The following is a 22,507-nucleotide window of genomic DNA, read 5'->3' as shown; positions in this document are numbered from 1 at the left end:
CTCTGTGTGCTGTCTCAGGTGGGGCCCTGCCGTCCCACCGCTGGCTTGCCTCTCTCTGTGTGCTGTCTCAGGTGGGTGGTTGTAGCGTTTACCAGCAGCGTTACCGCCCTGCCGTCCCACCGCTGGCTTGCCTCTCTCTGTGTGCTGTCTCAGGTGGGTGGTTGTAGCGTTTACCAGCAGCGTTACCGCCCTGCCGTCCCACCGCTGGCTTGCCTCTCTCTGTGTGCTGTCTCAGGTGGGTGGTTGTAGCGTTTACCAGCAGCGTTACCGCCCTGCCGTCCCACCGCTGGCTTGCCTCTCTCTGTGTGCTGTCTCAGGTGGGTGGTTGTAGCGTTTACCAGCAGCGTTACCGCCCTGCCGTCCCACCGCTGGCTTGCCTCTCTCTGTGTGCTGTCTCAGGTGGGTGGTTGTAGCGTTTACCAGCAGCGTTACCGCCCTGCCGTCCCACCGCTGGCTTGCCTCTCTCTGTGTGCTGTCTCAGGTGTGGCCCTGCCGTCCCACCGCTGGCTTGCCTCTCTCTGTGTGCTGTCTCAGGTGGGTGGTTGTAGCGTTTACCAGCAGCGTTACCGCCCTGCCGTCCCACCGCTGGCTTGCCTCTCTCTGTGTGCTGTCTCAGGTGGGTGGTTGTAGCGTTTACCAGCAGCGTTACCGCCCTGCCGTCCCACCGTTGGCTTGCCTCGCTCTGTGTGCTGTCTCAGGTGGGTGGTTGTAGCGTTTACCAGCAGCGTTACCGCCCTGCCGTCCCACCGCTGGCTTGCCTCTCTCTGTGTGCTGTCTCAGGTGGGTGGTTGTAGCGTTTACCAGCAGCGTTACCGCCCTGCCGTCCCACCGCTGGCTTGCCTCTCTCTGTGTGCTGTCTCAGGTGGGGCCCTGCCGTCCCACCGCTGGCTTGCCTCTCTCTGTGTGCTGTCTCAGGTGGGGCCCTGCCGTCCCACCGCTGGCTTGCCTCTCTCTGTGTGCTGTCTCAGGTGGGTGGTTGTAGCGTTTACCAGCAGCGTTACCGCCCTGCCGTCCCACCGCTGGCTTGCCTCTCTCTGTGTGCTGTCTCAGGTGAATGTGCATCATCGCTCCAAATGATCCATATCCGTTTACTGTTGTAGTGAGGCAGGGGGTGCTATTCTGCTGGACAGGGTTTTGTCTGCCATTATAATCCTTGGGCGGGCCGCCTAAAGTTCTTTCTTGGGTCGTCTAAGTCCAAACAGTATTAAAAAAACAAACAAAGAAAACAGATATAAAGTATGTAGAAAAGATAATGGACATATATATTTTTTTTATTGTCTTTTGAGAACCAACAATCACCAAAATAAAAGCTAGACAGTCGGGGAGAATTTGAAAATTCCTAAAATAATGAATTTAGAAGTATTGAACAAGTTATGAAGTTAGCAGTATTGATTTAGTTATTATGAATTTAGCAGTATTGATGTTATGTTTGAGCAGGAGAACAAAGAATTATCCATGGAAAAAAAGCATAGAATTTCAGGAAATTAGCTTTAAAACTGCAATATTTTGGATATTGGCGGAAAAAAAAAATGTATCTTCACCGCCAAGATGGGGACCTTTTTTTAAAAATGGTCTCCAACATGTTGCTGTGCCAATAGCCACGCTCACTACCTAAGCCCCTTTTTCCATCCAGAAAAAGGCTGATGACTGTGGTGTGGTGTGATGTGTGTATTCCAGAAACGCAGCCACCTGGTGAAGCAGCTGAACGACTCGGAGCCCTCCACCCCCTCTCCCCTCATGGAAGGAACGCCCACCATCAAGAGTAGAAAAAAGCTTCTGCAGATCATCGACACCACGCTGCTCAAATGCTACCTGCATGTACGGCCTCTGTTTCTTTGTGTCCCTTTTTTATCTTGTGTGTATAATCAAAAGGGCCAGTTTCCTGGAGACTGATTTTAAGACTAGTCCTGGACTGAAAAGCTCTCTTAATAAAGGTTGTCCATTGAGTATGGACTACTCTTCATCTGTGTCTGTAAAACCAGCTCATAGAATTATGGGATACAAACTCAGACTCCTCAGTCCTTCTTCAGAAATAAGGTGATTTTAATATTGCTTCTGTTTAATCTAGTGGCTCTCTTCTCTCCAGACCGACGTGGCCCTGGTGTCCCCTCTGTTAATCTAGTGTCTCTCTTCTCTCCAGACCAACGTGGTCCTGGTGTCCCCTCTGTTAATCTAGTGGCTCTCTTCTCTCCAGACCAACGTGTCCCTGGTGTCCCCTCTGTTAATCTAGTGTCTCTCTTCTCTCCAGACCAACGTGGTCCTGGTGTCCCCTCTGTTAATCTAGTGGCTCTCTTCTCTCCAGACCAACGTGGTCCTGGTGTCCCCTCTGTTAATCTAGACCAACGTGGTCCTGGTGTCCCCTCTGTTAATCTAGACCAACGTGGTCCTGGTGTCCCCTCTGTTAATCTAGTGGCTCTCTTCTCTCCAGACCAACGTGTCCCCTCTGTTAATCTAGTGGCTCTCTTCTCTCCAGACCAACGTGGCCCTGGTGTCCCCTCTGTTAATCTAGTGGCTCTCTTCTCTCCAGACCAACGTGGTCCTGGTGTCCCCTCTGTTAATCTAGACCAACGTGGCCCTGGTGTCCCCTCTGTTAATCTAGTGGCTCTCTTCTCTCCAGACCAACGTGGCCCTGGTGTCCCCTCTGTTAATCTAGTGGCTCTCCTCTCTCCAGGCCAACGTGTCCCCTCTGTTAATCTAGTGGCTCTCTTCTCTCCAGACCAACGTGTCCCCTCTGTTAATCTAGTGGCTCTCTTCTCTCCAGACCAACGTGTCCCCTCTGTTAATCTAGTGGCTCTCTTCTCTCCAGACCAACGTGTCCCCTCTGTTAATCTAGTGGCTCTCCTCTCTCCAGACCAACGTGTCCCCTCTGTTAATCTAGTGGCTCTCTTCTCTCCAGACCAACGTGTCCCCTCTGTTAATCTAGTGGCTCTCCTCTCTCCAGACCAACATGGTCCTGGTGTCCCCTCTGTTAATCTAGTGGCTCTCTTCTCTCCAGACCAACGTGTCCCCTCTGTTAATCTAGTGGCTCTCTTCTCTCCAGACCAACGTGTCCCCTCTGTTAATCTAGTGGCTCTCTTCTCTCCAGACCAACGTGTCCCCTCTGTTAATCTAGTGGCTCTCCTCTCTCCAGACCAACGTGTCCCCTCTGTTAATCTAGTGGCTCTCCTCTCTCCAGACCAACGTGTCCCCTCTGTTAATCTAGTGGCTCTCTTCTCTCCAGACCAACGTGTCCCCTCTGTTAATCTAGTGGCTCTCCTCTCTCCAGACCAACGTGTCCCCTCTGTTAATCTAGTGGCTCTCCTCTCTCCAGACCAACGTGTCCCCTCTGTTAATCTAGTGGCTCTCCTCTCTCCAGACCAACGTGTCCCCTCTGTTAATCTAGTGGCTCTCTTCTCTCCAGACCAACGTGGCCCTGGTGTCCCCTCTGTTAATCTAGTGGCTCTCCTCTCTCCAGACCAACGTGTCCCCTCTGTTAATCTAGTGGCTCTCCTCTCTCCAGACCAACGTGTCCCCTCTGTTAATCTAGTGGCTCTCTTCTCTCCAGACCAACGTGTCCCCTCTGTTAATCTAGTGGCTCTCTTCTCTCCAGACCAACGTGTCCCCTCTGTTAATCTAGTGGCTCTCTTCTCTCCAGACCAACGTGTCCACTCTGTTAATCTAGTGGCTCTCTTCTCTCCAGACCAACGTGGCCCTGGTTTCCCCTCTGTTGCGGCTGGACAATAACCACTGTCACATTGAGGAGAGTGAGTACATCCTGAAGAAGGCCCACAAGTACAGCGAGCTCATCATCCTCTATGAGAAGAAGGGCCTGCACCAGAAAGGTAATCAGCCTCGTCACTATGGCGTATAGTCTTAAGATTGGAACGGTGCTAAAGTTGTCTTATCAACTGTAGAAATGTAGCACAACAGAACCAGTTACAACTGAAGTATACGATCGTCAATGAATTCTAGAAAAATACATTTGTTGTTTTACACAGCAGCCACGTCATCAGGGAGGCCCTATATGCACTTGTTTAACTATCATTTTCTATTTTATTCCATGATATTGTTGTTACAAAATAGATTTGTGTCGACTGCGATTAGGGCATGGGAATATAAGAGCATCTGATAGGCTGAATGTAACGAACTAGGAATGCATAGCTCACCGCATGATCCTCAAACCAAAGACTGGCCAAGCTCGTATATCTAAAAGTGAATTCAGAAGGCACTGTAGAAGGCATTTTTCGTTTAATTATTATTTAATTCTAAGTAATATATTTTTTAAACATTTTCATTTTATACAGCCTAAAAGCTACATGTATAGGCTTGTTGAAGAGCTGTTGTTGAAATGCTGATCACTCCTGCCAGCCTGTTGCGTGTAACAAATACTTCACAATTAGTTTCTTACATGGCAGGCTATAGCTAATAATAATAATAATGTAGCCTAAATAATAATTAGGCTTTGACTGTGATCCTGGCTCAGTTGACATGCCGGTAAGTGAAATCGAACAGCTGATTGAGCGGTCACGTGACTGAATGCTGCAGACAACGCATTCACAGTTTTGATTCCTGACTCAAATGGGAATACCCTGCCGTCTCCCTCTGAGCATTAATGCCGCATTCAAAACAATTGGGAACTCGGAAAGAAATGAGCTCTGACAGGGAAATTGTTTTCAACGGTCATCCAACTCGGAATTCCAACTCGGGAACTCGGGCCTCTATCTAGAGCTCCAACTTTCTGATCTAAAGATCACTGACGTCTTGATTTGACCTCGTATATTTCAGAGTTCCCAGTTGTCTTGAAAGCACCATACAACTAATGGGAGGCTACCCTTCTCCAGCTCATTTCTATGTGAAGCTGGATTCTGTGCTCTCGTCTGCATTAAAACCAAATATTGATCCAGGTTGGATGTGACAGCAGAGGTGAGGTGCGCACTGTCGACCACGCACCCTGATTTTGAGAAGCTCCGACGCGACATGCATCAAACACGCCCATCTCATTAGTGAGATGAGACATTGTCAGACAAATTTGCAATTGACTGTCATAGCCCCACATTAAAAGTATGTGATGGTGAGTTGAGAAGACAACCAGAAATACTGTTACAATGTTTTACAATTGACTGCCATAGCCCCAAATAATAAAAAAGTAAACATTGGCTGTTAATTACATAATTTTTTCACATGGTTGGGGTCGTGAGATTTTTCAGATATCAAAATGGGGTCGTGGTCCAAAAAAGTTTGGGAACCCCTTAGCTAATGAAACTTTTTTTTAACTTTAAAGCTCTAGTTAAATATTGCAACATTACAATTACAACCAAATCCTTTTTATGTATTTTTATAAAATCATTTCCTAATTTTAATGAATTCAAAGCAAGGTAACGAAGTCTTTATCTATACCCTGAAATATTCAGGTTTCAGAGCTATTGAGACATCGGAAGCTATTTGTGAATTAGGCTATTCTAATAATATTTCATTCTTAAGAGTCTCTAAGCCGTGTTCGTGAGAGTCTCGTCTTTCCATAGAGGGGTAGTAGTTAGTAGGCCAAACCGTTCGGACGCTGCAGACGTTTTCATGAGAAGACCGATGTTCGGGACGTCTCCTGGTCTGACAAACACTGCTCTAGCTCTGCGACCTTTCACTGCAAAAAACAAAACAAACATCTCTAGTTTAAACTGACGGATTTTGATGGGGACTTTTTTGTATTATGTTAATTTGATTTCCGTGGGGGCGCGGACATCGACTCTAGGGGTTAAGGATCTCTCTGTAGCCCTCGAGGTCCATCCATCTGTAGTAACGTGCAACACAGGGTGCATTGGCCAATTCATTGACAACTTCGGCTTTAGCTTGCTTATATATAGTGCAGGTACTACCTGTTTGCTGAAATGGGTGCGAGAGGGCAAAGTTCGTAACGTGACTCGAGCACTTTCATGAGGCGCTGAAACGCCCTATTCTTCTAAACCACTGAGAATGGGCGCATATCCGCGGCTATAAACACACCTATCGCTCCCCATACCCGCGGCTATAAACACACCTATCGCTCCCCATACCCGCGGCTATAAACACACCTATCGCTCTAAACCACTGAGAATGGGCGCATATCCACGGCTATAAACACACCTATCGCTCCCCATATCCGCGGCTATAAACACACCTATCGCTCCCCATATCCGCGGCTATAAACACACCTATCGCTCCCCATATCCGCGGCTATAAACACACCTATCGCTCCCCATATCCGCGGCTATAAACACACCTATCGCTCCCCATATCCGCGGCTATAAACACACCTATCGCTCCCCATATCCGCGGCTATAAACACACCTATCGCTCCCCATATCCGCGGCTATAAACACACCTATCGCTCCCCATATCCGCGGCTATAAACACACCTATCGCTCTTGTAATTTCTTTGGGCCGGTCATAATCAGCTGCTTGAATGCAGAGAGTAGACACATTTTTTTAATTCTATTTTTTAAATGTATTTTGTTGCATTTCCGTCTTGCTCCGGTGGTAGGAATACTGAGGAAACAAACTGTCCGCCAGCATGGAAAATAACCCTCCACAGCGAATAGGACCAGAGGTGGAGATGTATTCACACCGGGGCAACGTAGCCTTATTCCCAAAGACACGGCTCCCGAACTCCACCAGAATCCCCGCGACCATACCCCCTGTGTCCTATTGGCAGGCAGTAGATCAAACAATGGGCTTGGCTGTACCATCAACACAGTAGATCAATCAATGTACTTAAACCCTTACTAGATTAATATGGTAGCCGCCCGCGGGGTACCCATAACCAGATGTTACCTTAGCCAAGCCCAGGCGGGCGGGACACTAAGAACTGCTGCAAGCCCACCTCGATAACACAGGTAGAACAACTGGTAAATGACTGGAAAGAAAAGCTCACGGGGGGGGGGGACACAAGAACTTCAACAACTAAAAAAAGAGGTCCAGAAAGAGAAAAAAATGACATTGAGACTATAATATATAAAGATTTATAAATATATAAAGACGAGTGGAAAATAGAACACTGGACTCCTCTCCATCAACATGGAGGGCCGTAATGACAGAACTAGCAGTGGAATGGGGTCGGGACTCTCAGCCTAGGGCCAAAGTGGAGGCAAGTGTTCCCCCACCCCATCCCACTAGAGAAAGGAAAATGGCAGATCTTGGAGACGCCCATCACACAACAGAAATCCTCCACTAACCTGAAATTGTATCGAAAAGCCGAGGATGTCACCTGCCAGGGAAGAATTTCAAGGACATGACTGGGACCAGAATTATCTCACGAACCAGCCATGAAAACCCCTCTGCACACGAGTCTGGTGGAGCTGTAGCAGAGCCTGCTGTCAACTTCATACTTTACCTGAAATGCCTCGAGAAAAAGGATTTGGCATTGCCTGGGGACATGTGCTCTGAGACCTCCACCAAGACACTGCCGCGACTCCGGGGACAGACCCTTTTTTTTATAGAACAAATCAGGTCCGAATAATTCACCATGGGAATGCGTCTGGTTGCTTCAACTTTCATCGACACCTTGACGAACAATGCCAGGGGTTGTAGAGAACCAGCTATGGGGATGGATATATGGTGTGCTGGAGTACGTAGCTGGTCTGGCAGCTTGTGCCTCTGCCCTCCTGGCCTGGTCCTTCCGGGCTAAAGCGCAAGAAAAATGCAGCTCTGAGGAGAACCGTATATCCTGGACCTCGACGCCATGGAAGAAGATGGAGTGGTAGTGACACTGGTGTGATGAAATGGGGAGAAGAGTGGTTAAAGTGGGGGTGGGGGGGTTACTGATACACATCTGCTGGGAGCTAATTGGTAAACGATAGGGGATTTATGTCACTGACCTGATTTTAATATGGAGATGGAGTATTCAACCTGGCAGGCTGGGGGAAGGTTGCCACGCCGTGGGAGCACGCTGGGTCCAGTCAACTGTAAGCTTTATGCCCAGTGACCCCACATGGCCAGGCATACTAATTGCCCATTTGACGTAGGAAAGGTCCTAGTAGGAGCTGAAGGAAGGGACTGTTAGAAGTGGATTTTCTTTTATATATTTATAACTATGTTTTATATATTTTACATTTGTCTTAGATAATATCCTAGTTACTAATAAGCTAGTACAGAGGACGGTATCTTTCTCACACTACAGGCTCTCCTAGGCTGAACATGCAATGATAGTATTAATAATGACTTAATGAGTAACTATTGACTGTGACCTATGATAACCAGGCTGAAGAACACATCCTGGTTTAAACTATAACCAGGTTGATGAGGCCATAGGAACACATCCTGGTTTAAACTTTAATGACAGCATAATACTGAAAACATTAACACTTGGTAACAAAAGCAACTTGTCTGAAAGAAATATAAACGTGATGACTGATACACAATTTGTATCTCTCAACATATATTTCCCCGAGCGTACAGACTTGTTGCAAGATTGAGTTGTTTATATCATACATTTTGCTTTACATTTTAGTCATTTAGCAGTAGCTCTTATCCAGAGCGACTTACAGGAGCAATTAGGGTTAAGTGCCTTGCTCAAGGGCACATTGACAGAGCCTTGTCTCCTCAGGGATTCGAACCAGCAACCTTTCAGTTACTGGCCCAATGCTCTAACCGCTTGGCTACCTGCTGCCCTGAGATGATTAATCTTCTCCTGTCTATCTACAAATGTCATTTATGTTTTGCATGAGGCCTACACAGCATTCTATATTAACCAATCAAGTAGCAGGCTTGAGGACCTCGTCCTAAATCTACGGGTTTATAACACTCTGGTCATTATCTTCCCTGTGTGTATTTGGTCCATCGTGGTAATTAAATATGTCTTAGAACTGAAGTATCCTGCTCTCGTTAATTAAAGAAATTCTAAGTAGTGAAGTCTCAAGGCCTTCTTAATCAAAGAAGTTGTGGAAGCCGAACCCGATTTGATGATTCATTGAAGGAGTAGTGAAGCCTCGGACCCTTGTTGCTCAGAGACGTCGTTAATCAAATAAGTTGTGGAATCCAATTGATGAGCAATTTTCATCCCCGCAAACATTTCAATTTTGAGATTTTTGTAAGTTTCCTCTCCTTCATCTCTCCATACCTCTCCTTCACCCCTCCACACCCCTCCTTCACCTCTCCTTCATCTCTCCACACCTCTCCTTCACTTCTCCTTCCTCTCCTCACCTCTCCACACCCCTCCTTCACCTCTCCTTCATCTCTCCACACCTCTCCTTCACTTCTCCTTCCTGTCCACACCTCTCCGTCACCTCTCCTTCACCTTCTACTTCACCTCTCCACACCTCTCCTTCACCTCTCCTTCACCCCTCCACACCCCTCCTTCACCTCTCCTTCACCTCTCCTTCAACCCTCCACACCCCTCCTTCACCTCTCCACACCCCTCCTTCACCTCTCCACACCTCTCCTTCACCTTCTACTTCACCTCTCCTTGACCTCTTCCTGACCCTGTGTGCTCCTCTCTTCCTCCCCTAGCCCTGCAGGTGTTGTTGGACCAGTCCACCAAAGCCAACTCTCCCCTCTTCCTCCCCTAGCCCTGCTCCTCTTCCTCCCCTAGTCCTGCAGGTGTTGTTGGACCAGTCCACCAAGGCTAACTCTCCCCTCTTCCTCCCCTCTTCCTCCCCTCTTCCTCCCCTAGCCCTGCAGGTGTTGTTGGACCAGTCCACCAAGGCTAACTCTCCCCTAAAGGGGCATGAGAGGACGGTGCAGTACCTCCAGAGACTGGGTGAGTTAACCTCCCAACACCAACTTAACATTTTATTAAACATCCAAATAAACACTGGGATTGAGACATACGATAGGCTTTCCAGACAGCAACATTTAAATGTGAACGACGGCACGAACAGAGAACACCACAGGTGTTATAGCACCATAACACCATAACTATCACACATACTGTCCTGTGACCTTTCTACCCATTCTCACATTCCCAACCCTGTCCTCTCTGAGCGTAGGATTAATCATCTCTATTATATCTTGTCAGGGATGGAGAATCTCGGCATTATCTTTGAGTTCTCTCCCTGGGTGCTGAAGATCTGTCCTGAGGACGGACTGAAGGTGAGACCGGAGTGTCAGGAGTTAATCTGTCTTAAACTGTCTTTACCCACCCTAGTTGACTGCAATGTTTGTTGGAACATTGCTGCGGGGGACTTGCTTCCATTCAGCCACGAGCATTAGTGAGGTCGGGCACTGATGTTGGGCGATTAGGACCGGCTCACAGTCGGCATTCCAATTCATCCCAAAGGTGTTCGATGGGGTTGAGGTCAGGGCTCTTTGTAGGTCAGTCAGGTTCTTCCACACCGATATCGACAAACCATTTCTGTATGGAATTCGCTTTGTGCACGGGGGCATTGTCATGCTGAAACAGGAAAGGGCCTTCCCCAAACTGTTGCCACAAAGTTGGAAGCACAGAATCGTCTAGAATGTCATTGTATGCTGTAGCGTTAAGATTTCCCCTCACTGGAACTAAGGGGCCTCGCCCGAACCATGAAAAACAGCCCCAGACCATTATTCCTCCTCCACCAAACTTTACAGTTGGCACTATGTATTGGGGCAGGTAGCGTTCTCCTGGCATCCGCCAAACCCAGATTCGTCCATTGGACTGCCAGATGGTGAAGCGTGATTCATCACCCCAGAGAACTTGTTTCCACTGCTCGAGAGTCCAATGGAGGCGAGCTTTACACCACTCCAGCCGACACTTGGCATTGCGCATGGTAATCTTAGGCTTGTGTGCGGCTGCTTGGCCACGGAAACCCATTTCATGAAGCTCCCGACGAACAGTTATTGTGCTGATGTTGCTTTGGAACTCGGTAGTGAGTGTTGCAACCGAGGACAGACGATTTTTACGCGCTACGCGCTTCAGCACTTGGCGGTCCCGTTCTGTGAGCTTGTGTGGCCTACCACTTCGATGCTGAGCCGTTGTTGCTCCTAGACGTTTCCACTTCACAATAACAGCACTTACAGTTGACCAGGACAGCTCTAGCAGGGCAAAAATTAGACGAATTGACTTGTTGGAAAGGTGACATCCTATGACGGTGCCACGTTGAAAGTCACCGAGCTCTTCAGTAAGGCCATTCTACATCAAATGTTTGTCTATGGAGATTGCATGGCTGTGTGCTCGATTTTATACACCTGTCAGCAACGGGTGTGGCTGAAATAGCCGAATCCACTAATTTGAAGGGGTGTCCACATACTTTTGGACATCTACTGTACATACTAAAATACAGTCATTCTTCACGATGTGGGAAGTTTTAAATTCAGTATCAATATACGTATACGTATATATTGGTCCTCTGTAGCTCAGCTGGTAGAGCACGGCGCTTGTAACGCCAAGGTAGTGGGTTCGATCCCCGGGACCACCCATACACAAAAATATATGCACGCATGACTGTAAGTCGCTTTGGATAAAAGCGTCTGCTAAATGGCATATTATTATTATTATTATTATTATTATACATATTGTTTGTGTCTATCGCAGATTTTTACTGAAGACCTGACGGAGGTAGAGACCCTGCCCAGAGACAAGATTCTGAACTTCCTGAAGGAGGGTTTTAAGGAGCTGGCTGTGCCCTACCTGGAGCACATCATACATGTCTGGGAGGAGACAGGACCAGAGTTCCATAACGTCCTCATACAGCTGTACCTAGAGAGGGTCCAGGGGCTCATGAAGCAGTACCTCAACTCCCTGCCCGAGGGTAAGATCTACTACTACTACTACTACTACTACTACTACTACTACTACTACTACTACTACTATCACTATCACTACTACTATCACTACTACTACTACTAATACTACTACTACTACTACTATCACTACTACTACCACTATTACTACTACTACTACTACTACTACTACTACTACTACTACACCACTACTACTACTACTACTACTACTACCACCACTACTACTACTACCACTACTACTACTACTACCACACTACTACTACTACTACTACTACTACCACCATACTACTACTACTACTACCACCATACTACTACTACTACTACTACTACTACTACTACTACTACTACCACCATACTACTACTACTACTACCACCACTACTACTACCACCACTACTACTACCACCATACTACTACTACTACTACTACTACTACTACTACTACTACTACTACTACTACAACCACCATACTACTACCACTACTACTACTACTACTACTACTACCACCATAATACTACTACTACTACTACTACTACTACTACTACTACTACTACTACTACTACAACCACCACTACTACTACTACAACCACTACTACTACTACTACTACTACTACTACTACCACTACTACTACTACCACTACTACTACCACTACTACTACTACTACTACCACCATACTACTACTACTACTACTACTACTACTACTACTACTACTACAATACTACCACACTACTACTACTACCACACTACTACTACTACTGCTACTACTACTACTGCTACTACTACTACTACCACCACTACTACTACTACCATACTACTACTACTACTACCACCATACTACCACTACTACTACTACTACCACACTACTACTACTACTACTACCACACTATTACCACTACTACTACTACTACTACTACTACTACTACTACTACTACTACTACTACTACTACTACTACTACTACTACTACTACAACTGCTACAACAACATGGTACATACATTACCAGACAACAGCACAAAGGGCAAGAAGGTAGAGACAACAATACATCAGGCGGAGCAGCCACAACTGGCAGTAAGAGTGTCCATGATTGAGTCTTTGAATGAAGAGATGGAGATAAAACTGTCCAGTTTGAATATTTTTTTGCAGCTCGTTCCAGTCGCTAGCTGCAGCGAACTGAAAAGAGGAGCGACCCAGGGATGTGTGTGCTTTGGGGACCTTTAACAGAATGTGACTGGCAGAACGGGTGTTGTATGTGGAGGATGAGGGCTGCAGTTGGTATCTCAGATAGGGGGGAGTGAGGCCTAAGAGGGTTTTATAAATAAGCATCAACCAGTGGGTCTTGCGGCCGGTATACAGAGATGACCAGTTTACAGAGGGGTAAAGAGTGCAGTGATGTGTCCTATAAAGAGCATTGGTGGCAAATCTGATGGCCGAATGGTAAAGAACATCTAGCCACTCGAGAGCACCCTTACCTGCCGATCTATAAATTACGTCTCCGTAATCTAACATGGGTAGGATGGTCATCTGAATCAGGGTTAGTTTGGCAGCTGGGGTGAAAGAGGAGTGATTACGATAGAGGAAACCAAGTCTAGATTTAACCTTAGCCTGCAGCTTTGATATGTGCTGAGAGAAGGACAGTGTACCGTCTAGCCATACTCCCAAGTAAGTAAACTATTCCTTTTTAAAAATATGTAGTCAAATCATAGATTAAAAGCAGGTGAGATGGTTCTAGTTTTTTTTGGCAATTTTCTGGTGTTTTGTGGTGGAAAACTGAGCGGGTCGAGCATAACCTGGTTAAATAAAGGTGAAAAAAATAAAAGTACAAAAATAACACGTCAACCCTGTTACCCATAGATAGACAGGCTAGAAATGTTTTAACAATTTTTGTGAATCTTGCATTCAATTGTGCCTCCGCTGTTGCACACAAGCTTCCGTTTCCCCCTGTCACAAAGGGAATGGCTGATAAAAAAAAAAAGAAGAAATCATTAACCCTGTTGCGGTCAACCCTGTTACGGTCAACCCTGTTAGGGTCAACCCTGTTACGGTCAACCCTTTTGCGGTCAACCCTGTTACGGTGAACCTTGTCACTTTATTTGGCACTTACTATAGTTTTCATTTGTTTACCTCTGGAGATGGGAAAACAGGAAAAAGTCTCTGCACACTTTGTCAGATGCAAATGTATTTTAATTATAGCTGGGTTTTGGGTCAGTCGACCTTCAGCAGAGCATATCTCCACAAACAACGGTGGGACAGGGAAGGCCACACAGAGAGACAGGGAAGGCCACACAGAGAGACAGGGAAGGCCACACAGAGAGACAGGGAAGGCCACACAGAGAGACAGGGAAGGCCACACAGAGAGACAGGGAAGGCCACACAGAGAGCCAGAGGTCACTGCAGACACCAGGCTGGGACAGGGAAGGCCACACAGAGAGACAGGGAAGGCCACACAGAGAGACAGGGAAGGCCAGACAGAGAGCCAGAGGTCACTGCAGACACCAGGCGGTAATCTAATGTACCCAAAAGGGCCACTAGATGTCATAACATCAGATAGAAATACAGGATAGAACAGAACGTGTTATAGATGTATTTCTACCAGAACAAAACCCATGTACACAGGATATGTGGTGTCGGTATAAGGAACCCGTACTATCAAAGACTGAGCAATAAAGCTGAAACACTGCAAAAGAAAGAAAATTAAAACATCTAAAACCCTAAATAGACTAGATATGTAGAACCAGGAAGTGTAGAAAACTTCCAGGTAAAGGTAACCTGTCGGGGAAAACGTGTTTTGTATGTAGTTGAACATTCTTTGACAGAATGTAAAAATTGGGTAACATCAATGTTTTTTTTTTGTTGACTAAGTTAGACTTCTCAAAAGGCTCCAGATTGGTGGAACGGCCCTCAAATCAAATCAAATCAAATTGTATTGGCCACATGCGCCGAATACAACAGGTGCAGACATTACAGTGAAATGCTTACCCTACCACTACTATCACTACTACCTGGGGACGACTATACGCTCTACTGGAGGTCTGTGGATGAGCCAGCCGTTATCAAGCAGCTTGTTTTATTGGACAGAGAAAGCTGACAAAATACTTCTGTTGCTGAGGAATATGTAGTATCCATTGATCTATAGTAGCCCAAGCTCACTGCCCTGAGGTACTCCACATCTGGGATCTGTCTGTTCTGTCTTCCTGTCCTGTAGGGGTTCCCGCAGTGGCTGCTGGGAAGGAGGAGGGGGACTTGGGAGAGTTCAGGAACAAGCTGCTGTGTTTCCTAGAGGTTTCTACCAGCTACGAGCCCGGACGACTTATCAGTGACTTCCCCTTTGATGGTAAGAATGGGACGGTTATTAGTGATGTGAGGAAATAATCGATAGATATCAAGATATTATTTTGGACGATATATCGATACGTTGACTCATAGTATCGATTTGTACTTGCTGGGTAGCATTAGCTAGCGCTTGTAGGCTGTACCTGCAGCATCCTATAGCTTGCTCTCCGTCTTCTTTTGAAAAAGTGAGCCAACATGTTTTCAGCACTCTTATTTCCATGACTGATCAAAACAACATTTCTCACGGCTCTCTCGTCTCTCTGCAGCAGACAAACACTGAGTGTACAAAACATTATGAACACCTTCCTAATATTGAGTTGCGCACCCTTTTGCCATCAGAACAGCCTCAATTCTTCATGGCATGGACTCTACAAGGTGCCGAAAGCGTTCCACAGGGATGCTGGCCCCATGTTGACTCCAATGCTTCCCACGGTTGTGTCAAGTTGGCTGGATGTCCTTTGGGTGGTGGACCATTCTTGATGCACACGGGAAACTGTTGAGCATGAAAAACCCAGCAGCGTTGCAGTTCTTCAAACCGGTGCGCCTGGCACCTACTACCAAACCCTGTTCAAAGGCACTTCAATATTTTGTCTTGCCCATTCACCCTCTGAATGGCACACATACACAATCCATGTCTCAATTGTCTCAAGGCTTAAAAATCCTTCTTTAACCTGTCTCTTCCCCTTCATCTACACTGATTGAAGTGGATTTAACAAGTGACATCAATAAGGGATCACAGCTTTCACCTGGATTCACCTGGTCAGTCTGTCATGGAAAGAGCAGTTCCTAATGTTTTGTCCACTCACTGTTTAGTGAACAATATGTTTGAAACATCAAATCACAATAAAATCGTAGTATCGAATTGCAATACATATAGAATCGAGAGAATGGCGACACGTATCAGCATCTAAGTATGGTGATAAAATGGCCTCGCGGTTATATGGTGGAGACTGGTGACAAAGCAACAGTCCTTGTCCTCTCCTCCCTGACTGGTCTCAGTTATCGTGTGGTCCTTTGGACTTCTCTAGTTGAAAGTAATGATTGTGAGTCGCTCTGGATATGAGCCAAATAACAAAAATGTATGTCATCTGTGTCAGGTCTAGTCTGGTCCCAGATCTGTTTGTGCTGTCTTGCCAACGGCTGTATGCTAGCATCCCTGACCGTGTGCTCACCGTGCCACTAGGTTGAAGACGGCAAAAGGTTAAGATGAGGGTTTTAATATCCCATAATCCTTTGCTTAAGTGAGGAAGAATTGTAAACAATGGTAGCAGCTATGCTTCCGCACGGAATCATAACTTACGCTAACCTGGGTATCTTCAACCTAGCCGTGTCGTTTGTCTGTGTCAGGTCTTCTGGAGGAGCGGGCCCTTCTGCTGGGTCGGATGGGGAAACATGAACAGGCCCTCTTCATCTACGTCCACGTCCTGAAGGACACGCACATGGCAGAGGAGTAAGTAGTACCGTCTAGACACAGACAGACTCGCACACGGTTGGTTTAGCTGACGGATGGTTCACTTTATTCCCCTCTGATGTCCACTGGGACTCTTGTAGAAAGGAAGTCTTTTTCATCAGACACCCAACGTGGTGACTTGGTGGGGGGGGGGGGGGATTTAACGCTTTGCTCTTGCATCATGTGACACCAAATAATCCTGGGACCAGTGAACGTTATTGCAAGTTCAGCAGATTATCTTTTAATATCTGCCTTAAAGGAACGTTCTGCCAATTTGACCTCATAATAGTTGTCGAGATCACGTTACGAACATGTAGGACTGTGAAAACAGCTTCCAAATGCGTTCTGTAGATCAAAAGCTATGTATGGTTATTTTCCTGATTTTACCCTCAATGACATATTTGGGGGTAATCATGTGTTTTTTTTTTAAAACTACAACAAGCTTTAGGGAGGAGTGATACTGATTTCCTGATCTCCACTTGTCCCACGCCCCGAGTTTAATAGCCATGAGACTGTAGTTCTGTGTCTGTCAGAGAGCTTCTCTCGTTACAGCTGTCAGAGAAACCTGTAGAACGGCTGCTGCAAGTGATGACCCCCCCCCCCGCATAGTTGGACGATTACAACTTTTGAGCCAGAATACAGCAAGGAGGAAATAAGACAACGAGGAACCAAGCAGAAGATGAATCCGCTGGTGAAGACGGAAGGTAGCCTAGCGGTTAGTGTTTGGCCAGTAACTGAAAGGTCGCTGGTTCGAATCCCTGAGCCGACAAGGTGAAAAATCTGTCTGTGCCCTTGAGCAAGGCACTTAACCCCAATTGCTCCTGTAAGTCGCTCTGGATAAGAGCTTCTGCTAAATTACCCAACAAATACCAATCAACTCTCCCTACCTGTGAGGAAATAGGACCCAACAAATACCAATCAACTGAAAACCTGCTCCAGAGCGCTCAGGACCTCAGACTTGGGCGAAGGTTTCACCTTCCAACAGGACAACGACCCTAAGCACACAGCCAAGACAACGCAGGAGTGGCTTCGGGACAAGTCTCTGAATGTCCTTGAGTGGCCCAGCCAGAACCCGGACTTGAACCCGATCTAACGTCTCTGGAGAGACCTGAAATGAGCTGTGCAGCGACGCTCCCCCATCCAACCTGACAGAGCTTGAGAGGACCTGCAGAGAAGAATGGGAGAAACTCCCCAAATACAGGTGTGCCAAGCATGTAGCGTCATACCCAAGAAGACTCGAGGCTGTAATCACTACCAAAGGTGCTTCAACAAAGTACTGAGTAAAGGGTCTGAATACTTATGTAAATGCGATATAAAACCTGTTTTTGCTTTGTCATTATGGGGTATTGTGTGTAGATTGATGAGGGGGAAAAACAATTTAATCCATTTTAGAATAAGGCTGTAACGTAACAAAATGTGCTGTATTTACATCGGACTCCTTCACAGCACTCGGGGTCTTTTTAGTCCTGATGAGCTTTGGTAACTTCAACCCTCTGACTCTGGAACTCTGAAGACAGTTCACTAGAACTGATGGAGACGATGCCAGAGCTCTGAGAGTTGGAGGGAGTCATCTGGCAGAGAGAGGGAGGGAGAGAGATTTATTTATCAATTTCTAATCGTTTCATTCTAAATACAGGTTTAAAAACAGTTCTTAGGATTGTCAACTGATGAGTCGGCGTAATGCCCAGCCAGGCACCTTACCTCACCTTCCGTGGCTAAAGCTAAATACACAGAGACTATTTCTCAGTTCATCTCTCCTCGCATCCTTCTAAAAACGCATTGGAGAAGGTCAACGGGACCTTTAGACGTTCTCTTCCAGTTCGATTGAGGAGAGAAGATGGGAGGAATAACAGAAGGACATAGACGTCGAGCCAGGGACTGTTTTGTTGTGGTTTTCAGCTATTGCAGTTCCTCGTGTGGCCACAGTGGGAAAAACAGAGATGACGGAGTGTTGCTTTAAAACAACCTATTAGACTTAATGGAATAAAAAAAAATTGGGGTGTTTCCTCAATGTTCATCGGATCACAGCCAGCATTATGCACACAATGTGTCAGCTCCTTAGCATTCATTTGTCACATAATCATCTCAGTTGAGGTGATGCTCACCAGAACCTGATGTTACATTTCTACCTTTTTGCCTCAGTCTCTCCTCACTTCAGTCTATAAAACATCACATTGTGCTGTCATTAGAATAGAGGATTGGCTGGATTTGAACCACATTGGTCATACACCATGTGGTTCAACTGAAAGTATAATAATTGAAGTTGTTATGAACCAGAGGGTTTGAATGAATATATCAGCTCAGTGTGAGAAATAAATCAAAGCAATAAGAAAATAAAAAGTACCTGCTACCAACTCCTCCCGAGTGGTGCAGTGGTCTAAGGCACTGCATCGCAGCGCTAGCTGTGCCACTAGAGATCCTGGTTCGAATCCAGGCTCTGTCGTAGCCGGCCGTGACCGGGAGACCCATGGGGGCGGCGCACAATTTGGCCCAGCGTCGTCCAGGGTAGGGGAGGGAATGGCCGGCAGGGATGTAGCTCAGTTGGTAGAGCATGGCGTTTGCAACGCCAGGGTTGTGGGTTCGATTCCCACTGGAGAAAAAAATAAATGTATGCTCTGGATAAGAACGTCTGCTAAAATGACTAAAATGTAAATGTAACTCCACACGGCTGTTGGTGAGGGACTGAAAGTAAAAGAGACCACTTCTTTTTGGTTTATGGGGTCAAAACTAGTCCGATGTGTTCCAACCTTAAGCCCCCATGACACAGGACTTCTCAGTGATGTTTATTTCAGCTCATACACATTTCACATTTTAGTTATTTAGCAGACACTCTTATCCAGAGCGACTTACAGTTAGTATACATTTTCATACTGGCCCCCCGTGGGAAATGAACCCACAACCCTGGCGTTGCGAGCTCTACCAACTGAGATACAGCTACGCCAAAGCAGACGCCACATTTCCTGTGTTCCCTGTGTTTCGGCAACTTTCCCGAAAGGTTTTTCAGAAATCCTGTTGAGAAGATTCCAGAGTTCCTGCTTATTGCCTCCTGATTCTGGGAATCTTCCAATCAGGATTTCTGGAAAACCTGTCAATTTTGGGAAATTTTGCAACCTTTAATGAGGAGTGAGTAGGACTGCAGAAAGTCTCCCACTAAAACATCCAACCAGCCATTAACAATAACATGCTGATTCAAAACACCTGTCAATAGTCACATGTTGTTACCTCACTCGAGGCTGATGATCTGTTGCTCTCCCCTCAGGTACTGTCACGGGCATTATGACGAAGAGACAGACAGAAACAAAGATGTGAGTAACCTCTTAAGACTGACGCATACTCACTGGCCTTGTTAACCCTCTATATCTGTTAACCCAGTGGTATTACGATACAGGTGTACCTGTCTGTTAACCCAGTGGTATTATGATACAGGTGTACCTGTCTGTTAACCCAGTGGTACCTGTCTGTTAACCCAGTGGTATTATGATACAGGTGTACCTGTCTGTTAACCCAGTGGTATTACGATACAGTTGTACCTGTCTGTTAACCCAGTGGTATTACGATACAGTTGTACCTGTCTGTTAACCCAGTGGTATTACGATACAGGTGTACCTGTCTGTTAACCCAGTGGTATTACGATACAGGTGTAACCCAGTGGTATTACGATACAGGTGTACCTGTCTGTTAACCCAGTGGTATTATGATACAGGTGTACCTGTCTGTTAACCCAGTGGTATTACGATACAGGTGTACCTGTCTGTTAACCCAATGGTATTATGATACAGGTGTACCTGTCTGTTAACCCAGTGGTATTACGATACAGGTGTACCTGTCTGTTAACCCAGTGGTATTATGATACAGGTGTACCTGTCTGTTAACCCAGTGGTATTACGATACAGGTGTACCTGTCTGTTAACCCAGTGGTATTACGATACAGGTGTACCTGTCTGTTAACCCAGTGGTATTATGATACAGGTGTACCTGTCTGTTAACCCAGTGGTATTATGATACAGGTGTACCTGTCTGTTAACCCAGTGGTATTATGATACAGGTGTACCTGTCTGTTAACCCAGTGGTATTATGATACAGGTGTAACCCAGTGGTATTATGATACAGGTGTACCTGTCTGTTAACCCAGTGGTATTATGATACAGGTGTACCTGTCTGTTAACCCAGTGGTATTATGATACAGGTGTAACCCAGTGGTATTATGATACAGGTGTACCTGTCTGTTAACCCAGTGGTATTATGATACAGGTGTACCTGTCTGTTAACCCAGTGGTATTATGATACAGGTGTACCTGTCTGTTAACCCAGTGGTATTACGATACAGGTGTACCTGTCTCTACTGCGCATGTACCTGTCCCCTCCTGACGTCCACTGCCTTGGGCCAATCAAAATGGAGCTGTTGGAGCCACAGACCAATCTAAAAGCAGCTCTACAGGTCCTGGAGCTGCACCACAGCAAGCTGAATACAACCAAGGTAGGCTGCACCACACCACAGCACAGCAAGCTGAATACAACCAAGGTAGGCTGCACCACACCACACCACAGTAAGCTGAATACAACCAAGGTAGGCTGCACCACACCACACCACAGCAAGCTGAATACAACCAAGGTAGGCTGCACCACACCACACCACAGCAAGCTGAATACAACCAAGGTAGGCTGCACCACACCACACCACAACAAGCTGGATACAATCAAGGTAGGCTGCACCACACCACAACAAAGCTGGATTTGGTTTGTTTTGTTCCTACTGATCATGACTGACCCAGGTTTCTGTAGCCTGTAGTGTGGCGTTTCTGTAGCCTGTAGTGTGGCGTTTCTGTAGCCTGTAGTGTGGCGTTTCTGTAGCCTGTAGTGTGGCGTTTCTGTAGCCTGTAGTGTGGCGTTTCTGTAGCCTGTAGCTTCTGTAGCCTGTAGTGTGGCGTTTCTGTAGCCTGTAGTGTGGCGTTTCTGTAGCCTGTAGTGTGGCGTTTCTGTAGCCTGTAGTGTGGCGTTTCTGTAGCCTGTAGTGTGGCGTTTCTGTAGCCTGTAGCGTGGCGTTTCTGTAGCCTGTAGTGTGGCGTTTCTGTAGCCTGTAGTGTGGCGTTTCTGTAGCCTGTAGCTTCTGTAGCCTGTAGTGTGGCGTTTCTGTAGCCTGTAGCGTGGCGTTTCTGTAGCCTGTAGCGTGGCGTTTCTGTAGCCTGTAGTGTGGCGTTTCTGTAGCCTGTAGCGTGGCGTTTCTGTAGCCTGTAGCGTGGCGTTTCTGTAGCCTGTAGCGTGGCGTTTCTGTAGCCTGTAGCGTGGCGTTTCTGTAGCCTGTAGCGTGGCGTTTCTGTAGCCTGTAGCGTGGCGTTTCTGTAGCCTGTAGTGTGGCGTTTCTGTAGCCTGTAGTGTGGCGTTTCTGTAGCCTGTAGCGTGGCGTTTCTGTAGCCTGTAGTGTGGCGTTTCTGTAGCCTGTAGCGTGGCGTTTCTGTAGCCTGTAGCGTGGCGTTTCTGTAGCCTGTAGTGTGGCGTTTCTGTAGCCTGTAGTGTGGCGTTTCTGTAGCGTGGCGTTTCTGTAGCCTGTAGCGTGGTGTTTCTGTAGCCTGTAGTGTGGCGTTTCTGTAGCCTGTAGTGTGGCGTTTCTGTAGCCTGTAGTGTGGCGTTTCTGTAGTGTGGCGTTTCTGTAGCCTGTAGTGTGGCGTTTCTGTAGCCTGTAGTGTGGCGTTTCTGTAGCCTGTAGCGTGGCGTTTCTGTAGCCTGTAGCGTGGCGTTTCTGTAGCCTGTAGCGTGGCGTTTCTGTAGCCTGTAGCGTGGCGTTTCTGTAGCCTGTAGCGTGGCGTTTCTGTAGCCTGTAGCGTGGCTTTTCTGTAGCCTGTAGCGTGGCGTTTCTGTAGTGTGGCGTTTCTGTAGCCTGTAGCGTGGCGTTTCTGTAGCCTGTAGCGTGGTGTTTCTGTAGCCTGTAGTGTGGCGTTTCTGTAGTGTGGCGTTTCTGTAGCCTGTAGTGTGGCGTTTCTGTAGCCTCTAGCGTGGCGTTTCTGTAGCCTGTAGTGTGGCGTTTCTGTAGCCTGTAGTGTGGCGTTTCTGTAGCCTGTAGTGTGG

The 22,507-nt window shown here is 46.7% G+C and overlaps 1 protein-coding gene across 2 annotated transcripts in view; it reads left to right on the top strand.

The window, feature by feature from the left end:
• LOC311102784 (vam6/Vps39-like protein) overlaps positions 1 to 22,507 on the top strand; it is a 61,261-nt gene that overhangs the window by 24,651 nt on the left and 14,103 nt on the right. For both annotated transcript variants that reach the window (XM_084144198.1, XM_084144197.1), the window contains exons 13-21: positions 1,678 to 1,818; positions 3,680 to 3,821; positions 9,620 to 9,706; positions 9,965 to 10,038; positions 11,459 to 11,675; positions 14,867 to 14,995; positions 16,342 to 16,444; positions 19,704 to 19,749; positions 20,772 to 20,921. In XM_084144198.1, the coding sequence (XP_084000324.1) occupies positions 1,678 to 1,818; positions 3,680 to 3,821; positions 9,620 to 9,706; positions 9,965 to 10,038; positions 11,459 to 11,675; positions 14,867 to 14,995; positions 16,342 to 16,444; positions 19,704 to 19,749; positions 20,772 to 20,921 (1,089 nt within the window). The remainder of the gene's footprint in view (positions 1 to 1,677; positions 1,819 to 3,679; positions 3,822 to 9,619; positions 9,707 to 9,964; positions 10,039 to 11,458; positions 11,676 to 14,866; positions 14,996 to 16,341; positions 16,445 to 19,703; positions 19,750 to 20,771; positions 20,922 to 22,507) is intronic.

The sequence above is a fragment of the Coregonus lavaretus genome, assembly GCF_964263955.1.
Source record: "Coregonus lavaretus genome assembly, chromosome: 27".
Taxonomy (NCBI): domain Eukaryota; kingdom Metazoa; phylum Chordata; class Actinopteri; order Salmoniformes; family Salmonidae; genus Coregonus; species Coregonus lavaretus.
The sequence above is the reverse complement of the archived record's forward strand: the minus strand, read 5'-3'. Positions and strand labels throughout refer to the sequence as shown.